The following is a 25,897-nucleotide window of genomic DNA, read 5'->3' as shown; positions in this document are numbered from 1 at the left end:
ATTCCTCGTTGCTGAGATGTCTCAATCCGCGCCGTCGCAAGGGATCCGTCGTAAACTCCACGCTGTTGCTTGCTGCAGAGTTGGACGTTGTAGCATGGTGCACTGCTTTTGTGGCGGTTGAATTGGCAACGGCGAAGTTGGGGGCCAGTGATTTACCGCGTCCCGATGCCCCTCGCAAGGCAGTGTTGCGGTTTTCGACTTTCTATGCCAGTTCCATTAACTCGTCCACTGACTGGTATGGGAACAGTTTACATTCTTCCCCTACTTCTGGTTTCAGCCCATTCAAGAAGAGATCCATCAGCAATTCTGGCGCAATTCCACGGAGGGGCCGCGCGTGAAGCACGAACTGGTCAACGTAGTCTCGCACTGAGTTCGTCTGTTTCAGCTTCAGCAGCGCTTGATAAGGGCTCTGTAGCCGTTCTGGTTGAAAATGCCGTAGCAGCGCCGCACTGAAAAACCGCCACTGCAGCATCGGCGCCGTCGCCTCCCACCACCTGAACCACGTGAATGCCCTTCCTTCCATTGCAAAGGTGGCGACCGTAAGCCATTCTTCCTCTGGCACTGTGCGCAACAAGAAGAATTGCTCCATGCGTTCAACCCAAACCACCGCATCGTCTCCGCAGAAGATCGGAAGTTCCAGCTTTCGCCATTGCTCCGGCGCGCCGCGGCTTCCGGCCGATGAGCCTACGGCCAGGTGCGATCCCGGTGAACCACGCTCATTCCGATTAGGCGTGCGATTTTCAAACGAATCGATTCGGGAATCGAAGCGCTGTAGCGTCTCCTGCATCGATCGGAACATCTCCTCCATGCGCGATTCAATTGTGTCAAATCGTGACTCCATTTTCCTCGATCTCGATTGCACCATTCAGCGTGGGGATCCTCAAGCTCTTGATACCAGTTGATAGGATCAGTAATAGCAGAATGATCAGCTTTATTGATACACTGGGATGACTAATTAGCTCTCCCTAGAAGGTTCTACACAACTGGAACTACCAGCTCAGAGAGAGGGATTCTCTCCCACTTCTAACAGAATTCATAACAGAAAAACTATCCTCCCTAATTTCACTATAAGCTAGCTATTTATAATAACCTATCAGCCAACTGGATATCCTAACAACTCCTAAAACACTTCTACTTGACCTCTACTTACCTCTCCTTTTGTAACACAATCCAAACCTGTTAGTAGTAGGCGCCTCTCTATCATCTCTCTTTTGCCCTTTAGCCACGAAGCTAATAGGATTCAGTTTCCACACTCCTTGTAAAGTGAAGCTTGCAGCTTTATTGAAAGCAGCATCAGAACCTTTGCAACTCAGCTGCTTCACTACTACTACTCCATGTGGTAACAAAGCAACCATGATTACTTTCAGAGTTTCAGGTTTCAAAGATACATAGTGTTCCATCTTTTCCATCCATCCATTTACCAAATTTGTGTTTAAAAGAGTTCCCTATAATTAACATCTCTTTGTAACTTCTTTTCTTTTAGAATTTTCATCTGAAAATAAACTATCAATATCCACAAGTTACATATATATCTATATATATATTTATTAATGCTTTCCTTCTTTTCTATAAATGAATAAGAAAGACATGTTAGTTGGAACAGAAGAGAAAAATGGACTACAACTTGCTCTACAAATGAATATTGTGTTTTTTTTTTTTTTATTTGATTATAGATCAAACTCATATGATGTTTATTCCACTTACTATATACCATGTGGGAGAGAAGAAGAAAATAATAAAATATAATGACAACTCTTACATCAACTTTGAATGTTGAAATAAACAGTATAAGGCAAATCTTTGAATGTGAACAATGGCTCCAAGAGAAAATCCCTCTTTGCACCCTTAGCCACAAAGCTAATAGGATTATATTTCCTTATACCTTCTTCTATAACAAAGCTTGCTGCTTGGTTAAAATCATCTCCAGAGCGACTGCAACTGAGCTTCACTCCTCCATCAGTGGTAACAAAGCAACCATCATCGCTTTCAGATTTCAAAGATACCGTTTCCTTTTGTCCATCCAAGCCTTGTACCACGATAAAGGAAGAAGATGCCGCACTTTTGGATTGATCAATGATAAGAGGTTGGTTTGGTCCTTGGTGAATCACATACATGCCAGGGGGATTAAATAGTTCTATCGTCACGGATTTGCCAATAAGATCCTTCCATGTAGAGAACTTTGTGGAAGGATCTTTTGGGACTAGCCTAAATGTTTTGTCAATGGCAGAATCAGGGTCTGATGTAGATGTAGGTAATGATTCCATTGTAAGTGATGATTGGTTTGTGTTTGTTAAGGCATAAGTTGAGTTTGCAAAGCCTTGGTACAAAGTGAATAGTTGACTATTGTAGCTGGCAGAAACTGGGGTAATCCAATCTCCAGAAGTTGTTTTACCGCCGGAGTTAATGTCCCAATCACCGGTTGTATGGCCGGCAAGGAGATATGGTCCATAAAGAATTGCTTGAACAGATGCATATTCCGGCCTGTCATCTGAATTTAATTCAGAAAGCAAGTATTTTCATTATAAGTATATACTCTAACTTCAGATTAAGAATACTAGAATTCAATGCACATGGATTATTTTGTGAAGCTACCTTTTAAGGCCTCTGTTCTGATGGTAATAGGCAACTGAAGCTTCAGTTTGTCACCTGCACTCCACTGTCGGCTTACTGACAAAAAATTTCCTTCAAGAACACAGAATAAAATGTCAATGTTAGTCTTCTGCTCATTTCTATTATTCTCCCTTTTCCTCTTTTTTATGATAAAAAGAAGATTCATACCAGGACTTGGTAGAGATAAAGTTGCATCGTTCAATGTTGCTTTGGCACCATCCAAACTAGTCCAAGATGGTATGCGAAATTTCAACGTACTCCCAGTTTTCTGCAAAAATTGAAGATTAGATGATATGACCAGATTAAACATGTTGAATATAGAGGTACTGAGATTCAATAAGATATTCTAGTTGTTACCTCATTAGGAGAAAATGTAAATGTGACTCTTAGGTAAGGATCCCATGAAACAACTGGATCTACTGTTTGATTGATCCCAATTTCCCCTGATTTCCAATTAAAGGAGCTCGATATATACTGAATGATATAAAGAGTAGGTTCATTCGCCTGCTCTTCAAAATAGATAGAATCTCCAAGCTTTGAGAATGACTCAATTCCTAGTGAACGTGAAAGAGAAAGAGAAGTTCATAACATAACATAACGAAGGAGTGCAGATATGGTGTAGTTAGGCACAATTCAGAAAGTAAATAGAAAGCATATATATCAACCTGTTCCATAGCAGCACCAGAAAGAATCAAACTGTGTTCCCCAGCCATGTCCAGTTTTGGCCTTGGAAACCCCTCTGGCTAGGGGAAGCATATAAATCATTACTCCAGGATCTGTTCCCCTTTGAATGCTAAGTACACCATTCGTCAAGGCGCGTTCATAATAATCTGCATAAGAAACCTCCTTGGTCCATCTAAATAGGTGGCGAGAAACCTGAGAAATGGTTTTATTTTCGGAATGTAAGATGATGGAAACAATATAGAATTACGTAAATATTTCAACAGAAAGAAACTAAAATTTATCTGAATATCAAATGTTAAATCACAGTCAAACATATAAACTATATCTCCATATGAAACAAATGAATCAGCATTTGATAACATATCCCATCGAGAAAGTAGCAAGACAAGAACTATGTTATATGTCTAATGAAATACAATGTGGTGATATTTGAGAGATCCCCTTCTAACTTATTTCCCTCTTCCAAGAATTCAAATAATCATGAAAGATTTTCATCTGCACATCTTTAACTTCCTGGATTCAAGCTGCAAGATGAGCTGAAAGAAAAGAGATATAATTAATTGCATATACCTTCAACATGTTGTAAGTTGTGCATGATTCTTCAGTTTCTGTTGTTTTTAAGTTGTCTGCTATTCTCTTTGGATTATGCCTGTGCAAAAACCAAAGTGAAGGAGCTTAGAAAGTTATACAAAGGTACAGAACACTTCCTAGACTTGATTGATGCCCATTTAGAATGAAACAATCATTCAATGGATAACAAGAACTTAAACTAAAAATGCCGATATCATCATACCAGAACTCCGACACTGATGTTCCTCCAGTAGCATAGCTGTGAGAAGAGTTAATAATGTCCATAAAGAATGTCCCAATATCCTAACACCCAAAGAAAAAAAAGGCAGAGCTTAGAAACTTGAAAGCATGACTGCTTGGCTTAATTTATATTTCCATTAAAACTACTAAACATACCCAATATTTGGGAGGAGTATACAGATAATATAGTACACCTAATCGAACCCTAAATTACATGTTGAAAAATTTAAAGTAATTAAACAACATTGAACCAGAAACATGGTAAATATAAACAACTTTGCTCAAACTAAAAGATATCTATTTCAGAAATCTACAGTATGCATAAAGCAATTCACCTTATAAAGTGGATCGCCAGTGACTTCATGCCGCATTTGAGCTCCAATAACAACGGGGATATGTGTATTAGCATGAAAATTAGTTATGTCATTAGCCTACATGGAAAAAGAGAGAGAATTTCAAAAGCAGCTATTACATTTGAAGGATCATACAGTTTGGAATATCTATCAAGAAAGAATATTATAATCACTACCTGTACAGCAAGCAATCCTAAAAAACATGGCTTGTCAAAAAGGTGAGCCAACATTAAATGCTTTGGATCTGCCTGCAGAAAATAAACATGACAGCTTCATCTTGAGAGTGAAGTTTCAGAAAAAAAATAAATGCAATGTGCTATATTCTTTAAAGAAGTCTTGTGAGTAAGCCAACAGCTATACTGATATCAACAGAAAAAATCGTAAAATCAATTGAAACAACATGAGAGCTAATGCATGAACTAACCGTTAACGTGAACAATCTGTAAAGGACATCATTCATTCCCCCAGTTTCCTCATTCAGTGATTCATAGTGCCTACTTATAGTGTTCTTTGTTATTACATTCAACACTCGGTTGTAAAAGTAATCAACCATCCATGTCACAACTTTTAGAGCTTGAGGATTTCCAGCAAAAGTATGTTGATCCAATAGGCCGGCCAATATCTGTTAAAAGATTAATTTTTTTGATAACAAAAGAAAGAATTTCATTAATGTATTGAGGCCAAAAGAAAGCACTTGCAAGTAAAATCTACTTTTTTTTATTGTACCTTGTGAATGGTGTAATAGGGAGCCCACACAGGCTGAATAGCTTCAAATCTGTCAAAAAACTCAGATGGAAATGCAGAGAGATATCCAGTTCCAATTTTCTGCTGACAGGCAGAGAGACCGACGACAACGGCTGACATTTTATCCTTCAATTTATCATTCTGTGTGCTCGCCCACATTAGAGCTGATGCACTTAAGTAATGCCCTGCAGAAGTGTTAAAAACATGCAATTATAGACCAAACATGGAAAGTGAATTGCCGAGGTTGAAAAGTTGCAACAAGGGTAATGTACTTTGCAAGATGGTACAGTGCTAAAATCCCAAGGAGAACAACATATGCATCCGTATCTAAACATCTGTGTGAGAAAGACAGTGCAGGTATTGTGAATAAACATCAGACCAATTGAACAAAACTCAGTACTTGAAATCCATGAATTTCAATGAGTCCTTCAATGCAGAAAGACCAGCTTTACCAAAGCCTGTAAACATTATTGGCTGTTTGGGTGGATTGGTCTACAAATACACCTTCCATTTTAAATTCAAATAAACACTTTAATCTTTTCTCAGATCATCACAAGAGACCCTTTTGAATCTTAGAATGAATAAGAATCAACAATAATCTGATATGGGCTATTATGTTTTCCTTTTGCAATTTAAAGTCTTTACAGAGAAACTTGAAGAGCTGAGTATATGAACAACAAAAAATAGAGCTATTCTAACTTAGTCAGGTTAACTATATAAATCAACAACTATTTTTAAATATAAATTATTGCGGTAGGTTGACAAGTCATTTTAAGTTTTTAACCTAAGAAGCTAAGTATAAATAAACAACATCAAAATTCACCAACACATACCAAAACACTAAGAGAGCATAGAAATTAAATTTAAAAAGAAAAACACCAGCACCAATAATAGTTTAGAAGATCAATGAAATAAATATACTAACCAACAAAATGACCCCTGAGCTCAACATTGGAACCTTCCCATCCTCCATAAGGTGTCCCGGGAGTATCAAGACCAGCTGTCTTCCTGAAACTCCAAAGCAACCTGTCAACATCCAACATCAAGAGATACTCCAAGTTGGTGTTCTGTGCCCTGCCATGGATTGAATCCAAGGGCAGCCTCACATCCTGCAAGGGCACCTCTTTGAGGAACCCTGCAGCCTCAGGAGAGTCCTTAAACACACCAAGGTTCTTGATTTTCCTGTACATGAATGCCCAATCATGTTGGTCCCTCTGTGATAGGAACCTCCTTGGAAGCAAATCAGCCCATGCTGAATCATCTGTTGGTGTCAAATGGAAATGAGACATCACTTCTTTCTTCCAAGTTTCATTCTTGGAAGTTAAGAGTTCATAGCGGAAGGAGTGTGATTGTGTTGGAATGTTTGTGCATTCTTTTGTCTGTGCATAGCAACAACACACAACAAGTGACAAAGTAAGCAATAAGAGAACAACAGAAGCCTCCTCCTTCATCCTCTTCCTGAGAATTTCAAACAACAAAAACAATGGGTTAGTTTTGAGGCTTCAAAAGTTTAAAACCAAAGGCAAAACGGTTACCAAAGTAGACTGAGGCATTATAACAAACAACCTGTGTTCAAGTTTGAGTAGAACTAGAATTGAATTGAATAAATAACAAGAAAGGTAAACACTATATAATATATATTTTGTTCTTCATAAAAGAGGAAGTATGGGATGATGGGTATATCCCAATTGAAGGCAGAGAGAAAATTGAGGGAAGAAAGAGAAGAGAAAAAGTCAAAAGAGAGACACAGGCAGAGGCAGAGCACAACAAGGGTGAACAGTTAAGAGTAAGACAACATAATCATAAACATGTGAACTGTGAACTCTGAACTGTGAACTGAATGGGATCTCTCACTTTTTTCTCTTCAATTTATATCTGCTTAATCATCCCCCATAATCAACCCAATATACAATTAATGAACGATTCATTTCTATATGAAATGCACCACCTAGTGATCATATATATATTTGCTATTAAAAATTATTTTTAATACATTATTTGGATAAAATAATTTTATAGGTATACTCAATTATTAAATATGATGGAATAAATAATTATCTAAAAGAACGTATGAGGTATGACAATATTTTGATGATATTATTGACAATTTGACATTCAGGTTTCATTTGCATAAACTTGTGTTTTCAGTTAATGAGTATAAATATCTTCTTGACCCACCTTAACCCTAAACAATCCATGTTCATTGACATATTCCAAGTTTTTTTTTTTTTTTCAAATCATTCTCTTGGTTAACTACTATTTTTCTAGTCTAAGTTATCATTTCATTAAAGGCTTACAAACAAACAAAAGGAAGTTGAGAAAAATTTGGGGGATACAATCATTTTGAAACAAGAATTTCAAAAATGAATAAATATTTTTTTTTTCATGAAATAGAACACCTTTTTTAAATTTATATTAACATTAACAATAAAAGAATATAGTCAATGATGACAGGTTAGACAAGTAATAAAGTCAAGAGAAAAGAAAAGAAAAATATTATTGATTTTTCTTTTTTTGGATAAACTGAAAAATATTGTTGATAAACTAGTATATATATGAATCCACTAGCTTAGCTGCATTTATATATATGGTTAGAGTGAAGAAGGTGCAGCTAAGAAATTAAATTGTCACCAAAAAAAGGTCATCTCGTGAAAGGTAAGATATATATATATGGATTGAGAGTAATGGTTACTTAATAATTAATAATATCCTTGCAAATATTTTATCTTAATCACTAAAGAGAGAAAAAGAAAGCAATTACTGATAGATAACAGTTGTTCACGGATGAAGAATGGACAAAGAAAGATGGAAATTGAAGTGTAGTTAATTTCACGTGAAACTGATAATTGATAGTCGTTAGATAAAAATTTAATCAAATTATTTAAATAATTCAATAGCTCTCAACTATCAATTTTACACGTAGAGTTGACTGCACGTGAATTTTTACCTTCCAATTTTATTTAATCTTAAAATTATAGACTACTTACATAAAAATACATCTACTAAAAATAATAATTATAATATAAATACGTATAATGTTAAACATTTTTTTTTGAAATAAAAAGCTCAACACAATTAAACAATTTAGTTATATACTATGCCTTTACATAAAACATCTTTATATGAATTGCTACACTAACATAGTGGCAGCAGTTATAATTCACAAATTTCCCTTCAATAACATGTGCTAATAGCTATTAACAATGCTTTGATGATTTTATTAACTCTCAAAAGGTAGAGAGTAGTGGAGAGAGTAGAAATATGAAATACTATATCATGTGAAGCAATAGTATTGGTAGTGTACACATTCACGGGTCCTTGATTCCATAATAACATGATATTCCACTACTTCTTCATTCACATGCATGTCTCATCAAATCAAATTATACCCTATATTTTGCTGTCATTTTTTGTTTTCTTTCTTGTTTTTCCCCTTATGTGTAGTTGGTTAATTGAACTGTGTGCCCTCTCACCACGCAAAGTTACTTGCCCTATGTTGTTCAACAATTAGGATAATGGCTGAAGAACCCATTAACATAATCCTCCAAAAAGTATAGGTTACATTACTTAATTAATATCTTTCTACCGATTCTCCGTACTTGTTTGATTTGCGTTTTTTTTAGTATTTTTTATCTTTAAAATTTTACGAAAAAAAAGTAACAATAATAAATTTCTATTTTTTTTACCACCAATTTTTTATAATAATAATTTAGAAAGATTACATAGAAAGTGTTTCCATATCATTTCTTTCAAAAGTTGAGAAAAGAGGTGACATAAATAAATATTTTATTTTATTTGTTTTTTTTTTTGAGTTATGGAACTCTAAATTTTTAAAATATAGAGTTTTGATATCATGTCATGATATCATTTTTTCTTAAATTTAAGTTGATAAAATAAGACAATATAAAAAATTATATCTCTAACATAAAGAATTTCATATTTTATCTAAAAATAAGATAGTGTGCACATGGATTTAAATATCATCAATAATGGCTAGATAGCCTCACATGATCACATCAATAGAGACATGGCACATAAACTATAATTTTGATATTTATTTGGCACAGCTAAGATGGGTTAATGCATGATAGGAACCTAGCCTTAGGCTTTATCTTTCGATGGTCTTTTGATTAGTTATAAATAGAAGGAAATTAAAATGGCAAATAAAGTTTGTTAGGATTGAGTAATTGTGGGTAGTGGGAGAAGCTCTTTCTAACTACCATCTCAACCCTTTCATATTTCTTGGTTATAACATCACATTATGTATATTTATATAGTCTAGAGAGCCAACTACAACATAAGCCAACTCAAACCAATTTTTTATATTTTTAGTTTTGAAATTAAAAAAAAAATAAAATAATAGGTGTATATATATATATATATATATATCCCCTTTGTACAGAAATTATTTTTAATATGAAAATAAAGATAGTGTTTTAGTTGAGTATTGATATTTGAAGTGTATTACAGTATTGTGAAAATTATTCAACACACTCCTCACATATTTTAACACGCCCCCACGTATTGGTTAAGATATTACCACGTGTCCAACACGCCTCACGCCTTCCACGTGTTGGCTAAGAAGTTGCCACATGTCTAACACGTGTTACAACACCCTAACTTTCTACTAAAAAAACCCACCAATTATACCAAATACACCCATTTTCAACAAAAACACCAATATTTTTTTCATATAACATTTTTAATCCGTTACTTTATCAACATTTTTAATCCTAATTGTTGCCGGAGAAGGGAAGGTATCCTAGGTTCTTCATTATCACATGTAGGTGTTTGTCATGTTTGAGTATCGAAATTTGACATAAAATACAATTAGAGAATATAGAAAACTAAATTTTAATTGGTCAACATTAGTCAATTTTAAGATTTAGATTTATAATTTATAATTTGAGATTAAAAATTAATAATTTAAGATCTAAAATTTAAAATAAACAAAATAATTTAAAAAAATTAATTTTCTAATATTACTGAAGCACAATATATAATTCTTCCAAAAAGTGATGTGCCCAAGTTGGTAGTTCTACATAGGCACTAGTAAATAAAAGGAGTACAGTATCTTTGTGGAATGAAAGCAATGGTTCCTTGTTTTCAAATGAATTTTCGTCCAAGAAAGTGATGAAGCTAAGTGAATACGACTTGGGGTTTGGCTCATATGAGACAAGAAAGCTGATGATGGAATATTAAATCACCACTCTCACCAAACATTACAAGGACATACATACATACATACTAAAACATATATCAAGTGGATATATAAATAAGTATATTACCCCCAACAAAATTGCATTAGGCCTTGATATATATATAAGGACATTACTTAAAAAGTGCCTACTACTCTTGATCTTTGATAATTTGGTCCTGTTTGGCCTTGGTGCTTGATCAATAATTATTTTTGTCTTATGTTTCATTAATCCGTGCAAGACTAGAAGCATTTTTTAGATTTAAGAAAGATTTCCACTTATAGGTTAATCTTATAATAATGTGCTACTTTGCTTGCAATAAAATGTTGCCTTATACATGTTTAAAATATTTCCGTGCAAGAGTATATAGGGTCACTTTTATTAGAACAAACAAATTGGAGCTTTGAGACATTATGGGTCAACAATTATGTTATTTATACACAAAAGTTTAGTTATTAAATTAGTTACTTATATAAATTACATATTAAAATACAAAATATACATTAAAAATAAATTAAATAATATATATTTATACAAAAATATATTATCATTATTGATTTAATAATTAATTTTTAGTGTGCACATAATATTTTTTATTGGCTAATTATCATCATAATGAATCCTAGAATTACAAATTATTAAACTCCTTAATAGTGATATACTATCATATACGACCTTCCACCGTGAGAAGTGGAATTAACAATAATCATAAGCAAAACATGTGTACATGTTATAACCATGATTTCTTTTTACTTAGGGAATGAATCATTGTTTGAACGAAAACGTGAAACACAGAGAATGCAAATCTTAATTAGATAAACCATGCATTACACTTAAAGAAAACATTAATTGCATTTAATGCGGTCAACATTCGTATTTCAGATAAGCCATGATAATTAGTGGTAATTAATTAAGTATAACATTACACTCAAAATTCTGCGGATTATATTAGAGCATGTGGTTGCAATAATATTTAATTATTTATATATTTTGAATCTTATACGATCCTTATTAATTGTGGTGGAAAGCAAAGCTGTAAATGGGAGGCTTACTTGCCTTATCCAAACACATCCTTGAGTATTAATTAGTGAATCAATTAATAAATATAAAAAATTGACCACTTAATTTAAACGTGCCCTCTAGGGTGTAGTGTGTTGGTTATTAGTGTATGGTCTTGGTGTTAGTGGATATAACATAGAGTGACATACTAATTACGGATTTTGATAGTTTACTCGCTAATAACCTCTTTATTTTGAGATAATATTTAATTTGATTCCTGAATTTACATACGAGTTTTAATTTAATTTTTAAAATTTTAATTGTCTTTATTTAGTTTTTAAATTTTGCGAATATAACTCGTATTAATTCTTGAAATAATTTTTAATGTATACACATTAATAGAACATTATCATGGACAGGTAAAATGTGAATATCACACTAAATTTTGTAAAATGATGTCGTTTTAGTTTTGACACTCAAATAATTAAAAAATAACATAAGTGATGTTTATTAAAACTTTACTTAACAAAACAAGTGATACTACATCATTTTTGAGTTATTAGAATACTAAAACTAAAACTACATTATTTTACATATTTTAGTGTGGAATTTGATTGTCCATTTCAATACTCCATTAACTTTTTTAACAAAAAATTGTTTCAGAAACTAATGTAAGGCACGTTTATAAAATTTAGAGACTAAATAGAGATAATAAAATTTTAAAGACTAAATTTAGACTCATATATAAATTCAGAGATCAAATTGAATATTAACTCCTCCATTTTTATATTGCCATCACATAATTAAATTATTTTATATATTTGGACTTTGATCACATAATTAATATGGGGGCAATAGTGCTGATGAAAGAAATGTGGACGGTTTGCGGAAGCATCAACCTTACACTTGGATTTGGGCCTTACACTTTGCATAAAATCTGAACCAAATCATTGTGATAGAGAAAAACGATTTTGCTGAGACAGCAGCCTAACCGAAACAAACTTTGCCACTTCCTAGTTAATTTTCCTATCTATCTCTCTCATAAATCGCCTCCTAAGCTTTGTCTCTGTGTGGATATATCACGCATCATGCAGCTGCCCTTACCATAAATATAATGGTTACAATTCATAATAATAATTCAAGAATAAATTTTATACTAGATGTGATTCTAAACAATTATAACAAAAACATTTTTTATATTTTGAATTCAATTCCGCTACGTTATCAACAGTATATTTTTGTCAACTTCTGTCAACTCTTATTTATGATTGTATTTAATAGAAGTGTTTTTGTGAATATGTCTAATAAAAAAATATCTTTTATGGCGATGTCTAATAAAAGTGTCTTTGGACGTGTCTCCTTATATATGTGTTTAAAATATAATAATTAATTATTATTGACAATAAATTAACAGATAGTATATTGGTACCTATACTTTTTCTTTTGGATTTTTCATAATATCTGTTAAGGATTAATTTATTGAAAATTTAAGCTCTATATAAAAATTTGTCACTTATCAATAAATTATTCCATATGCAAAATGAGATTCAAACTTTCAATATTTATTTAAACAAACTAACAAATTAATCATTGAACCAATCAAAATTGGTTAAATAAAATTATATTTATTATTGATAGCAATTGGTGGTAGGGCATATGAACCATATCCAATGGGCCAATTTTGATAATTTGGCTTTCACTCTTTAATTTCGATTTTTGAGCAATCAATTTATACAATTATTTAATTAAACCCAATCCATAAAGAGTCACAATCAAGTGTAACATTACTTATACGTTAAGAAGCTGCTCTTAATGTCAAGACAAGCAAGCAAACACGCAGTGTAACCATGATCTTGTTCTAATCAAAGTTAGTGGAGTTACTCCAAAAATTCCAATACCATTTCCATTTTCAAGATATACGCGGCTTGATAGCCACACATTTGGAAAATTAAAGATTATTTATGGTTATCATCAAGTATTAACTTTTAAATTAAAAATTAAATTAAGTAACCCTACTATAAAGATATTTTTCATATTAATTAAATGTTCTAAAGGTACGGTTTTCAGTAAGACCACAAGCTATAAGGTCTCAACCATTCATCAGTTATAGAAGGTGGAGTATCCATAGTCTCATCAACTTGAATTTTCTGAATTGGATTGGTTCAAGTCGAATTCCTGCAACTTGTGCCCTTAGTGGACCATACGCTTGTTGAGCCTCAGTTTCTATTACGAAAAAAAAAAGACTAATGTACTAATTAAGTAGAGCATGTGTACTAAACTACCAAGGGATCTTTATTTTGTTTTATTTATTTTAAGTATGGGATTTCAAATTACAAAAGGACAGAGTATAAGCATAGCTCATCTATAGACATTAACCATTCGAAAATAAAATAACAAGCGAAATTGGACCAATTAAAAGATGTGCTGGTACCTTAGTAAATGAGCTAATCAATTGTAGGGTTCTCAACCAACTTGATTCATTTAGGTTTAGTCCATCTAGCTCTATGGGCTAAACAGGTTTGTCTGTTTATTTTTTCATTGTTTGCGGGGCAAAAATTTTAGACATAGACCATTTATGATTAGTTCCACGAGTTAAAGAGACTTATTCCATTTACTCTTTAATTTTTTTACAAAAACAAAAAAGTAAAAGAATATAATTTAACACTTTAAAAAATTATTTTGAAAAAAAAAATGTTACTTTTTGACCAAAGAATCGTTAACTTGCAAATTTTTAGTGAGTCAGGTTGGTTTTTTGGGTCGAATTTGTAAAAATAATGAAAACAGAAGTTTTCATTTTTTTTAAAAGAATTAAAATTTTCAACAGACCATCGGTTTAATTTGCAGACTAATCCATTTATCCGTCAACTTTTTTAGATTAATCAAACTCATACCATTTATTCAAAAATATAAACAAACAAGTTTTTAGAGACAAAAGCCTGCCATTTTTGACGGTCCTAACAAGTTGTGCAGTCTATTTCCCCTTTTTTTTATTGTCTCTTGTCTCTGGCCTTAGGGCCTCCAAAGTGCCAAAAAGAAGCCCCTAAACCAAGCATACAACAGAGTTTTCTTGATGGATTTATAAACTGTTTGGGCTTAAATATTTGGGCTGAGAATTGAAGGAACATTAATCGAGTAAGATTATTATACCAAACCAACTTGGATTGGTCGAGTGGTCAACTCACTTGTCCGCTTAAACAAATGTTGGGAGTTTGAACCCGCCTTGTGTATGCAGCAACTCATTGGCCAGCGACAAACTCTTAAATGGAGATCAGATCCGCAACGGATTAGTCCTTAGTCCTTAATTTGTCGAGTTGTGGGATACCGTTTGGATAAATAAAAAAAAATATCATACCAGAAACATTAATTTTATAAACATCTATTTCTGGCATAAAGTGATTTATTAAGTTTTCTATAAAGTCATTAGTTAAGATGTTAAATATAAAAGTTTTTATTTAAAAAAAAATGAAAGTTTCGAATTTCCATTATTATATACAAAATTTAGAAGAACTAGAAAAACCTTATATTGAAGATGATTTTAACTAGTATTCTTAAAAATACCTATTACTTAAAACTCATATATTTATGATGTGTACAACTTTAAGTTGTGTAATTTGCAGGTAGGTGCGAAATTATTGGATTAAGTTGTTCCTATATATATGGCTTTCCAATCACTTTCACAATCATCCTACTTTGTAATTATATAGCCAATAACTTTCGGCAAACATAACATTTCAATTATGCAGTCTTCAAACTGAAAGCACCTTTGACTAAGGAACAAATTAAATCTTTTCAATGTATGCTAATGCTAATTGCATTAATCGCTATCCAACATGATACATTATATTGAAGACAAAAGGACACTAATAATGTGGGACCTTATCAGGAATCGTATCCTTTAACTAACTTGGCATAGGATGAATACCCAAAATTGATGGACACAAGGGAAACCTTTCAATTTTCATGTTACTACCGCTATTTCACAAGGGAACCCATTCCTTGCTTTTTAGTCACTTGCAAGTATCACATTCTCCTACTTAATTCACAAGGATATTCCTTTATATATTGAAGCTATTATATTATTATTATTATTGTTTGTGAATTAATAGGTGTTAATGTGGTTTTGGGTTTAAGTTTACATAAAAATTAAAAAAAATTTATGGATACATAAAAAAGAGTATTTTAAAAAAAAATCTATAAAAAAATTTTTCTTTATATATAGTGGCTATTCACACAAAGGAAGTAATTAATTTTTTCATATGCTACATCATAAAGTAATTTAATCAATATTTAAAATTAGTTAAGATTTTTAGCTGTCATTTTTATATAAAATATATTCTAATCATCTTCATCACCTATCCCACAATCTGTACTTATGAATTTTGTGAACAAATAAATAAATAGCTGAATAATAGTTATATAAAAGTGTAGATATGGAGAAAGTTTGCAAACAAGCACTGTAGACCATGTTTACTTTATGCTGTGAAAGGTAAGTTGTTAATTTCTTTAATCACTTAGTTCCTAATAATAATAATTTGTGCGTGTTTTACCTAAACCATGATTTAATTCAGCAACTTGTTTCATCATATATTAATGGATTTTGTTAAGTAAACAATGTTTTTGTGAATAATGTGAATAATAAACATTAAAATTGGCCTAATAAAGTAAAAACACACTATACTCCTAAATTATCCATCTAAATCTTAATATTAGAATAACCATCCGCACACTTAGTGAATTGAACATCCGATATATCTATTATTCATATTGCTTAGTATTTTTATTATCTACCTATACTTTTCCTATATTAAATCATCATATAAAACATAATTCACGGGTTATATTTTTGTTTTTAAAGATGCTATTTGTACACTAAAATCAGCCATTAAAATTAATTACCAATGTATTTGTATATAAATATACGTGTGATTTAATCAATTTTTAATATATATATTTTCAAACATATATTTTTATACTAGTAACTGATTTTAGTGGATAGTACTATTTTTTTTTTCCGTATTGCCGAATCTTTTGCAAATCAGACCATAAAATTGTGAAGCCAGAAAATACTTTGATGAGTATGTGTTAAATAAATCGGTTTAACTAGGAATCAAATTATTTTTTCAGTAGATACTCTGCCATCAAAAAATTCAGATGAAGAGAAAAAATGACAAAATTAAAAGATAAAATAACAAATCTAACTGAATATTGATTGAAAAATTACTTGTACACTACTTTAATTAGTTGGCCATTATTATTACCACAAGCAAATGCATAAGATAAAAAACAGTGGAAAGTGTCATTACGGTCCTCTTTTATTTATTTCAATCAGATGATGCCAACTAATTACATACTTTTCTCTCAAAAAGAGGTGTCTTGTTAGTTATTAATGTGAAAATTGTAAGTATTATAATTGGATAATTGCAACACGAACTTTACAGGGGAAAAATCTGCTAACAGCTATGATTTCGAATAATTTGCACTCAATGCACCTTGAAGGTCGCACTTAATAAAAATAATCATGTTTAACTTGAACAAGAGTCCATATATGTGCATGCAATGTTGTTAATAATGTTGACCAGATATTCACCTCAGTTAAAATGGTTCCATATGTGAAATTAAACACGTAAAAGTTAAAATTAAAAGAAAAAGGGTTATTTTTTTCCACGTACAAAACAATGGTATTCTACAACTCTTGGCTATATAACTAACTACCACTAATCCGATTAGCGATTTTCTTTCAAGATCTACCGTTATTCTATATGTGCACAGCAAATCACAACGTAAACACCGTTAAAAAAAATAAACCGAATAACTAACTCTTCCACGTGCCATCAATGCCCTCGCACGTGACCATTAGAATTCCGATAGAGAAACATTCCTCTTGAACTTGCCGGATGGCGAGGGCAACGGCGAGGGTGGCAAAGACGGCGGCAACCGCGACCTTTGAAAATAATCTCTAATGTTCACGCCGCCCTCTCCACCTAACAAACCCTCCATCGATTCACGGGATCCGGCGTCGTTCCTTCCCGGAATGAACGGCGGCCGCACCACCTCCGTCAACATGTCCCACCTTACACCTCGGAAGAACTTGTGCTCCTTGATCTCATCGGCTCCGCGAGTGTACCCCAATCTCGCCGTCGGTTCCTTCTCCAGAAGCTTCTCGATGAGATCCGTCAGCGACGACCGTTTTCCAACGAACTCCGGCGACTTCACTAACACATTCCGGAACGTATCCTTGCGGTTCTTCCCCTTAAACGGCGTCGTACCGTACATCATCTCATACGCCAGAATCCCCAGCGCCCACCAATCCACGGCGAAATCGTGTCCCTCGCCGCGCACCACCTCCGGCGCCACGTACTCCTCGGTACCGACGAACGAGTTGGACCTCTCGCCGTCGCCGATGAAACTCGTCCTGCGTCGACTCACGGGGCTGACTCTGGCGGATTTCACTTTCTTCAAGTTCTTACGAGCTGCATCCGGCGAGTGGAGCGGGAACCAGCGGGTGAAGTTCCGGCGGTGTCTCCTGCGATGAGGAGGTTCTGATGGAATCTTATTAGGATCCGTGGGAACCGATGGCGGAATGCTGTTACCTTTGTTGGTAATGTCAGTTGCAACTGTTGTAACCGTATGAGAGGTTGTTGCAACGGTTTTGGGTGTGAGTTTGCGTGAGAGGTCGAAGTCCGTGAGTGTCACGTGACCGTTGTGTTGGATGAGGACATTTTCCGGTTTGAGGTCACGGTACGCGATACCGAGGGAATGGAGGTGGTGGAGGGCGCACAGAATCTCCGCGAGGTAGAACCGGATGACGGAGGGGGAGAACACGCGGTCGTTTTGCCGGTAGCGGAGGCGGTTGAGGTCGCCACCGGGGCAGTATGGTAGGGCCCAGGCGAGGAAGTCCGGAGTGTCGAGGGAGCCCAGGAGGGAAGGGAGGAAGGGGTGGCTGGAGAGCTTGGAGAGGACTTCGATTTCCCAGCGGGCGCGGCGGTCGGCGTCAAGCTTGCCGTGGTGGGTGGTTTTATCGACGACCTTGAGGGCGAAGAAGGTGGTAGAGGTGGCGGTGATGTCGTGGACGAGGAAGACGGTGCCCATGGCACCTTTGCCAAGGATTTTGAGGGCTTTAAGGTTGTCTAGGTTAAGAGGGTGAGGGGTTGTTGTTGGTGGTGGTGGTGGTGGTGGTGAGGGTAAGGGTGGTAATGGGAAATCCATGTCGTTGGTGGACATGGATGGATTGGAGCTTGTGTGATGAATTGAATTGAATGGGGATGAAGAAGAGTGAGTGTATGTGGAAACAAATATACAAGGTTGGTTGGGTTGGTCTGGATATGCTTTTTATAGCCCTTTTCTTTTCTGTGTTTTTCTTTTTCTTAGCTTTTCTTTTGACTCTCCTTCTTTTCATTTTATTTTCTCTGGTCAAAAAACTTCTCAAATAACAGCTTCCTATTCATCTCATTTCTTAGCTTGTGTGTCAAAATGTGACAGCAGCAACACAAACAAAATTCCTATTTCAACCTATAATAATATTATTTACAATCCGACGAGGAGCAAGAAACAAAAAGAGGCATTTTCTTAAAAACAATGCACAAATATCTTAGGGAAGGATTTTTCATACTAGTATTTGAACTTATTCATTCTTAAATAATCATTTACAAGTAGGTCTTATTATTGAAGATATCATGATAATTTATTAATTTATAGAATTAACTAATACATTAGTAATTATAATAAAATATCATTAGTAATTCTAATTTATTTTACATTATTCATTAATAAAAAAATATACATATCTATCATTTATTATTGTGAAGGATTTAATTAATATTTTTTTATTCAAAAACATATTAATCCAAAATAAAAGATTTTAAGAATGTAATTATCACTTTACTCTAATTTATATTATATATTAACTTTAATTTGAATTAAATATTAACTTTTATATGAATGTGTTTAATAATAATAAATGTAGTAAATTTATTTGCATATATATATAGATAGAAGAAATGGAGGGAGCAAGAAATATTTAAAAGTATCTGTTGTGGATTTATATTGGAAAATATAAAATATCAAGCATTTCAATGTATATATATATCAATACAAAAGTGAATGTAACTAATAGGATTTCTAGTCGATAGCTAATAATCTCATTTCCATTTTCTCTTCTTTTCAAAATATAAAACAAAATATACTTAGGTTTGAGATGGTAAAACCTTAAAATTTCAAAAGTAATTTATTAAAATTGGTTTTTTAAATATATTTTTTAAGAGTTGTGATAATTATGTTTATTAATAAATTAAAATTAAAATTATTTTTAATAATAACTACAAGTTACAAAAAATTATCTTTGACAATTTTTTTATCATTTAAAATGACTTTATTCATAGGAATACATAAATGTAACAAACAGTAAAAATAAATATAAATATGAATATTCATTAATATAAGATTATATCAAGTTTCTTAACTTTGAAAAACACAAATTAATTCTACTGTGTTTTCAAATTTTTTTATATTTTTTTCAACTTAAAAGTACAATCACATGATTTTTTTAAACTAACACTACAAGAAAGGCGCTACTTACCGGCGGTTTTTTTTATGATTAGCGGCGGTTTTAAACCGCCGCAAAATCAAAAGCCGGCGGCTCACCAAACCGCCCTAGTTATGGGCGCCGGGATTAGGTTTGGCGGCGGTTTCCAGCAACCGCTGGCATAACCGACGCTAAATTAGTATTTTGTGGCATCCAGTGAAAAAACCGCCGCTAAATACGAGTGCCACGATTTCGCGCATGTTACCAGCGGTCACGAACCGCCGCTATTTAACACGGTTACCATTAAGTTTGCGACTGTTTTGCGGCGGTTAAAACCGCCGCTTTAACCGCCGCTAATGTTAAAATAGTTTTAAAAAAAATTTCGTTTTTCTATAAAAATCGCAGTTTTTTTAAAAATATTATACACATATTTTTTGTGCTTTTTAGATTTTTTAATATTTTAAGTCTCTATTTTCAGGCCTAGAATCTAAACCTGTGGCAAAAACGAAAAAAATTATATGCAAGACAATAATATATTTATAAAAATATCAATAAAACAAATCTCTTGTAAAGAGTTGCATAGTCAAATTCAACTAAATGTTGACTTCAAACCAAAATAATTCCTATCCTAATATACTATTTGTCACTCTATTATTCCACGGAACTCATCCCTGCAGCAATGACTGGTGGTAGCTCCTCACCCTCCCGTTGAAATAGATATCTCAGAGCACTTTCCATTGTCTGTCTCTTTTTTGTCTCTTTTTTTTCTCTGCTATTGCTTCATCCTCGATCACCTTCCTTTTCAATTTCTCAGCTTCCAACTCTTCCTGTAGTTCAAGCAGCTTCCTCTTGGTCTTCTCTAATAATATTCAACCACTACAAGTATATAAGTACATTAATTTTGGACATTTGAAACTGATTTAATGAGACTCAATACAAGATAAATAATATTATTGTGTTACAAATGATATACCAGGTTACTGCAACATTTTTTCACTTTACATTTTACCTTGACAGAGACATAAGCAACTTTTTTGAGCCTTAAATTGAATAACATCAAGGCACAACAAATTGTATGCTCCAATGTCCCTCGATGTCAAGGATATATATATATATATATCCCAAAAAATAATTTATGTCTGAAACTAGCATGAAGAATTTCTAAAGTTATAGATTTCATATCAGATAAACACATACTCTAACAAAGGTGCTGCTAACTAAATTAAGCATCTGCAGAGTTAGATAACTAAGCAACAAAAGTATATGGTCAAATTATAGGTTGATAATCTAATGCTACGGTATCATAGAGTTTGCCTAATACAACTTGGAATTTGAACCCCTACAAACAAAATTAATTAGTATCCTAAATTGTTGAACGGCATAATAATATAGGGGATATAACTCAAAAAAAAAACAACATTTGATGATAAGTTTTCACACACACACATCTTTCTTATCTCATTTCCTAATCTCAATAACTCTAATAGAAATGCTAAAGGAGAGTTGTATCATAACTCCTCAAGCCAAATAAAAAAGGCACGGGTTTGTGATTATAAATAAAAATATGGTGACTAAAAAAATAATATTAATACAATAATGTTATTAGGGACTTTCAAAAGATTTTTCTAATATCCAATTATTTCAAAATTAAGTTAAAACTATCCATCACATACATCTCTCACACAAATAGATCAGATACTGAAAAAGGCAATGACAATAAACTCATGAAATAAATTATTACCCAAACTATGAGAATTCCACGTTGCCTGGCAACTTGCACAGTTTTGATCACATTTGGGATAATTTCTTTCCCTCCTTTTACAAGTATAGGACCCTCATCTTCTATAAAATCTCTCCGAAACCATCAAAACATACAACAAAATCCTTAATTTCTCCCAACAGATCCTACATAAACAACTTAACATAGCTAGGATTTGAAAAAAACCACATTTATAATTTACAGAAACAACTTCACATAGCTCACCCAATCAAGCCCTTATAATAATAATAATAATAATAATAATAATAATAATAATAATAATAATAATAATAATAATGAGTTCCATAACATGGTGCTGTTCATCAAAGAATGAACTCATATTCTATTTTTTTGGGATACAAGTAAGTGGAAAAGCCAAAGAGAATTAGATCAATGACAAAAGTTATTGCCACAATGGCTCATGGATAATTTTCCTATAGTAGAATACTCAAACTGAAGCATCATAATTTTATTCTTTCCTCTGTAATGGGGTATATGATATAACTTATGAGGACTTCAAAGTTCTGAATTCATGTGTTTATAATAATGCTATGTAATATTTATCATAATAATTGCCTTAGTACTAGAATCAAATTTATTTTCAAAGTTCTGAATTCATGAGTTTATAATTGTGCTATGTAATATTTATCACAGTAATTGCCTTAGTACTAGAGTCAAATTTATTTTGAACCAATCATAATACTAGTCTCCCAAATAGATTAAAATAACCAGAACATATGTGCAGATCCTGCACAAAATAAAACTCTACCACATTTTTCCACAATTCTTACACTCTCCATCAACTCCTTAACAGTAGAAACTCTTTAAAATCAGAAGAAACAGAACAATAAAATGGAACATCATGTGAGAAAGAAGAATATTAACTAACTTGTGGGTAGAGATCACAAATGCCCAACTCCTTAACAGCCAAGGGTAACCCTTCTCCATTAGCAACCTAAGAAGCATAGTATTTGCATGTGTTAATAAAATCAAATACTTACAGATTATTGCATTCTACAGAAATACGGGTAAAAATTGATCCCATACCTCCACATCTGCTGCTACATTTTTTATATTGATAGTTTGAATTTCATTATGCTTACCCTAAAAAATTTTTCCACTGTTGTCCATGTTAGCAACAGGTACTTCTCGACCACGTTTAACCATAATAGTCCCTTCATCATAGCCAATCACAATGCTGCAGAGAAACACAATTTGGAAATTTAGGTCAAGAAGCAAGTGAAAGACAATTTGATAATTTGAAAACTCATCAATTAAAACAGATCCAAAAATTCAACCTAATTCCTAATAGATAACCCTAAGTCCTAACACACATGAATTTTACAGAGAATCTACTCAAATTTTGCAACCATATCTGAATATCAAGAAAACAAATGCACCTCTTAATAGTTTACTAGAAATATCTTCCAAGATTAAACTACATAGAAAAAAACAAAGATGTAATAAATGATAAATCAATTAAATAATAATATTAAAAGAAGTTTAAACTTCCCTGAGATTAGTGTCGGCGTCGTTGGAGAGGAATCGACAGCGAATCTCAACGAGGAGGCGGAGTAGTTGAGAACTGATGTCGAATAGAAAGAGAACACGAATCGAGTGGAGATATCCGCTGCATCTGCAACGCGAAGCTTGATGGGGTGGGTGGCTCTTGCAAAGATGGGGTGGGTGGCACTCGCGAAGACGGTATCTCTCAACTGAGATGGAGAAGAAGAAGAATGGAATTTTTCGCTAGATGTAACAAGAAAAATGAAAACGAAGATTGGGGTTTTTTTTCTCTTTATCTAATATAATAGATAATAGAATAGAATAGATGATAATTTCGGCGGTTTGTGCTAAATCTGCCATAAATCGAACGATATGGTGGCTAGGAAATTAAACCGCTGCAGTAACTGCCCTAAAATTATCAGATAGCGGCATTTTTTCAAATTGCCCCAAATTTATGGCCGCTAACTCCCGCTTCTGTTGTAGTGTAAACACAAAATAAAATATTTATATATTTTAATTTATCGCTTTAAAATTTTTTATCAAATCGAGTCTTAGTGTTTTTTGAATTTTTCTTATATTGCTAGTTATTATATATCATATGTAATGTAACATTGATTTAACTTTTGTTATATGATTTATTTTATTATTTTTTTTCTCTTTTACAGTCTTTATTTTTTTTATATATGCAATATTATATATGAGGCATTTTCTTAAAAACAATGCAAAAATATCTTAGGGAAGGATTTTTCATAGTGGTATTTGAATTCAATAAAAACTTATTCATTCTTAAATAATCATTTACAAGTAGGTCTTATTATTGAAGATACAATGATAATTTATAGAGTAAACTAATAGGTATAGATCTTGAAGATTTTATTCTCAACTTAAATAGTTTCTAAAGAAAAATATATATCAATTTGGTTTTTTACGATAATAAATAATGGTAGACATTACGTAATCTTTTTTATTAATTTATTACGTAAAATTTAATTATAGTATTTAGATGTACCTTTAACTATTGTGATGTGTTTATTTATAAAAAATCGTGATAATTTTTGGAGTAAATAAAACCTCACCTAATTTGATAAGATTCATGATAAATAAAGAACAATTAACTCAAAAAATAATAAATATTTTATTGTTTAAAATTTCATGACTTCTATATTTATGTGACAGTAACAAAACACACATAATAATAAAATATATTAATAATTCTAATTTATTTTACATTATTCGTTAACAGAAAAATATAAATACTTACCTTTTTTATTCAAAAACTAATTAAATTAGTCCGAAATCGAAAATGTTAAGAATGTATTTATCATTTTACTTTAATTCATAATATATATTAACTTTTGTATGAATGTATTTAATAATAATGTAGTAAATTTATTTGCATATATATATATATATATATATATTGAAGGAATGGAGGGAGCACACGTGCAAGACAAAACGAAAAAGATGCATTGAGCCAAACAAAAAAAAAATGACAAAAATATTGCCATATTGGTTTGTACGGTTAGCACATGGGGTTCCCTTAATCTAAGTTAATTAAGGTAAACTACTTGAACATGCCCTTTAATACTACTCTTTAATCTCTATATACCAGCATCACTACTACCACTTCATGGAAACTTGTCGTTTCCTTAATAATAAACAGATCAAATAATACACCATATTATTTCACTTAATTACACTTCATCACTCTATTTAGGATTGATAACTTTATTTATTTTATTTATTATTTATTAATTATTATAACAATTAATAAATATTAAATAAATAAATTCTGATTAATTATAACTAATTTTTTTACCAAATATTTCTGATTAAAATAATATATCAACTAATCATGTCAACAACTTGTTCTTTCAAAATTGATAATTATTGTTTCTTCCCATGTGTATTGCATTATCTTTTGTTAAACTATACACACAACTTGTATTGGTATTGGTAGCAATCTATTTCACTTAGTTTGATGAGTGATAATTAATAATTAAATATACTATATTACATATATGCAGAGAGAGATTGTACTTTTATGTACACTAAAATCTACTTATTAATTGTATTGCAATCATTATTCGCGGGTTTTACTCCGGAAATTATACTAATTAGAAGGGTCATGGCAGCTTCCTCTTCCATATAATTATAGGATTGATATATTAATTTAATCCGTTTAAACGGGTGGGAATCATATGTTTTTGTCTCTATACTCTATAGTCGTCGTTTCAAATCTGGGAATAATAATTAATAATTGTTTTCATTTAAAAAAATTTTTGAATTGATGATTAATCTGACGAAATATATCTTGGGATGCTATAACTTGCTGCTAGGCGATGATGAGAATTCAGAAATAATCAAGCATTTAATCATCAAATCGTTGTTTGTTTTTGTAGATAATTCTTAATAATTAATATTAAAGTTAAACGGCGAATTGCCAACAAAAACGACAGAGCAAATGGAACTTCACGTGTTGGATGTTTGTTATATCCTACAAATTATGTACTTTATTTTAATTTTTGTGAAAATTAAGGCATAAATTATTTTTATATTAAATTAATAATTAAAAATTATTAAAGATCTAATAATTTTTAATTATTAATTTTATACGAAAATAACTGCATCCGAATATTTATATTTATTTTTATCGCTTTTTGAGCAATGTTAGGGGACCAGCAATTTTTGTGATTGTTAGCCATCAACTAGC

General features: G+C 32.3%; 3 protein-coding genes across 13 annotated transcripts; all 3 read right to left on the bottom strand.

The window, feature by feature from the left end:
- Positions 1-1,630: 1,630 nt before the first annotated feature.
- LOC107476790 (uncharacterized) lies at positions 1,631-7,142 on the bottom strand. Of its 3 annotated transcripts, none has more exons than XM_016096694.3 (13): positions 7,056-7,142; positions 6,127-6,659; positions 5,184-5,386; positions 4,882-5,079; positions 4,634-4,705; positions 4,440-4,535; positions 4,088-4,167; positions 3,865-3,943; positions 3,276-3,486; positions 2,968-3,164; positions 2,779-2,878; positions 2,593-2,682; positions 1,631-2,488 (listed from the first exon to the last, which is right to left on the bottom strand). In XM_016096694.3, exons 2-13 carry the CDS (start codon positions 6,650-6,652, stop codon positions 1,761-1,763), a joined length of 2,580 nt encoding a protein of 859 aa, XP_015952180.1. In that variant the 5' UTR covers positions 6,653-6,659; positions 7,056-7,142; the 3' UTR covers positions 1,631-1,760. The 3 variants fall into 3 exon arrangements, with proteins under 3 accessions (XP_015952180.1, XP_015952178.1, XP_015952179.1); XM_016096692.3 differs by having other exon boundaries at positions 6,768-7,135; XM_016096693.3 differs by lacking the exon at positions 7,056-7,142 and having other exon boundaries at positions 6,127-6,750.
- A 9,886-nt stretch (positions 7,143-17,028) lies between these two features.
- LOC107476791 (serine/threonine-protein kinase UCNL-like) lies at positions 17,029-18,741 on the bottom strand. The gene has a single exon (XM_016096695.3). The coding sequence runs from the start codon at positions 18,617-18,619 to the stop codon at positions 17,252-17,254; it is 1,368 nt and encodes a 455-aa protein (XP_015952181.1). The 5' UTR covers positions 18,620-18,741; the 3' UTR covers positions 17,029-17,251.
- A 1,712-nt stretch (positions 18,742-20,453) lies between these two features.
- LOC107476792 (uncharacterized) lies at positions 20,454-23,557 on the bottom strand. 9 transcript variants are annotated; one of them, XR_002371688.2, is made up of 4 exons: positions 23,079-23,553; positions 22,782-22,876; positions 21,661-22,633; positions 20,454-20,795 (listed from the first exon to the last, which is right to left on the bottom strand). XR_002371688.2 is itself a non-coding variant. In XM_052258669.1 (4 exons), exons 1-4 carry the CDS (start codon positions 22,860-22,862, stop codon positions 20,722-20,724), a joined length of 318 nt encoding a protein of 105 aa, XP_052114629.1. In that variant the 5' UTR covers positions 22,863-23,545; the 3' UTR covers positions 20,454-20,721. The 9 variants fall into 9 exon arrangements, 2 of the variants coding, with proteins under 2 accessions (XP_052114629.1, XP_052114630.1); XR_008006779.1 differs by having other exon boundaries at positions 21,661-21,770; positions 22,568-22,633; positions 22,782-23,535; XR_001589709.3 differs by having other exon boundaries at positions 21,661-21,824; positions 22,568-22,633; positions 22,726-23,534.
- Between the last annotated feature and the right edge of the window lie 2,340 nt (positions 23,558-25,897).

Source organism: Arachis duranensis, chromosome 3 (assembly GCF_000817695.3).
Source record: "Arachis duranensis cultivar V14167 chromosome 3, aradu.V14167.gnm2.J7QH, whole genome shotgun sequence".
Lineage (NCBI taxonomy): Eukaryota > Viridiplantae > Streptophyta > Magnoliopsida > Fabales > Fabaceae > Arachis > Arachis duranensis.
This window is presented reverse-complemented; position numbering and strand designations above follow the sequence as displayed.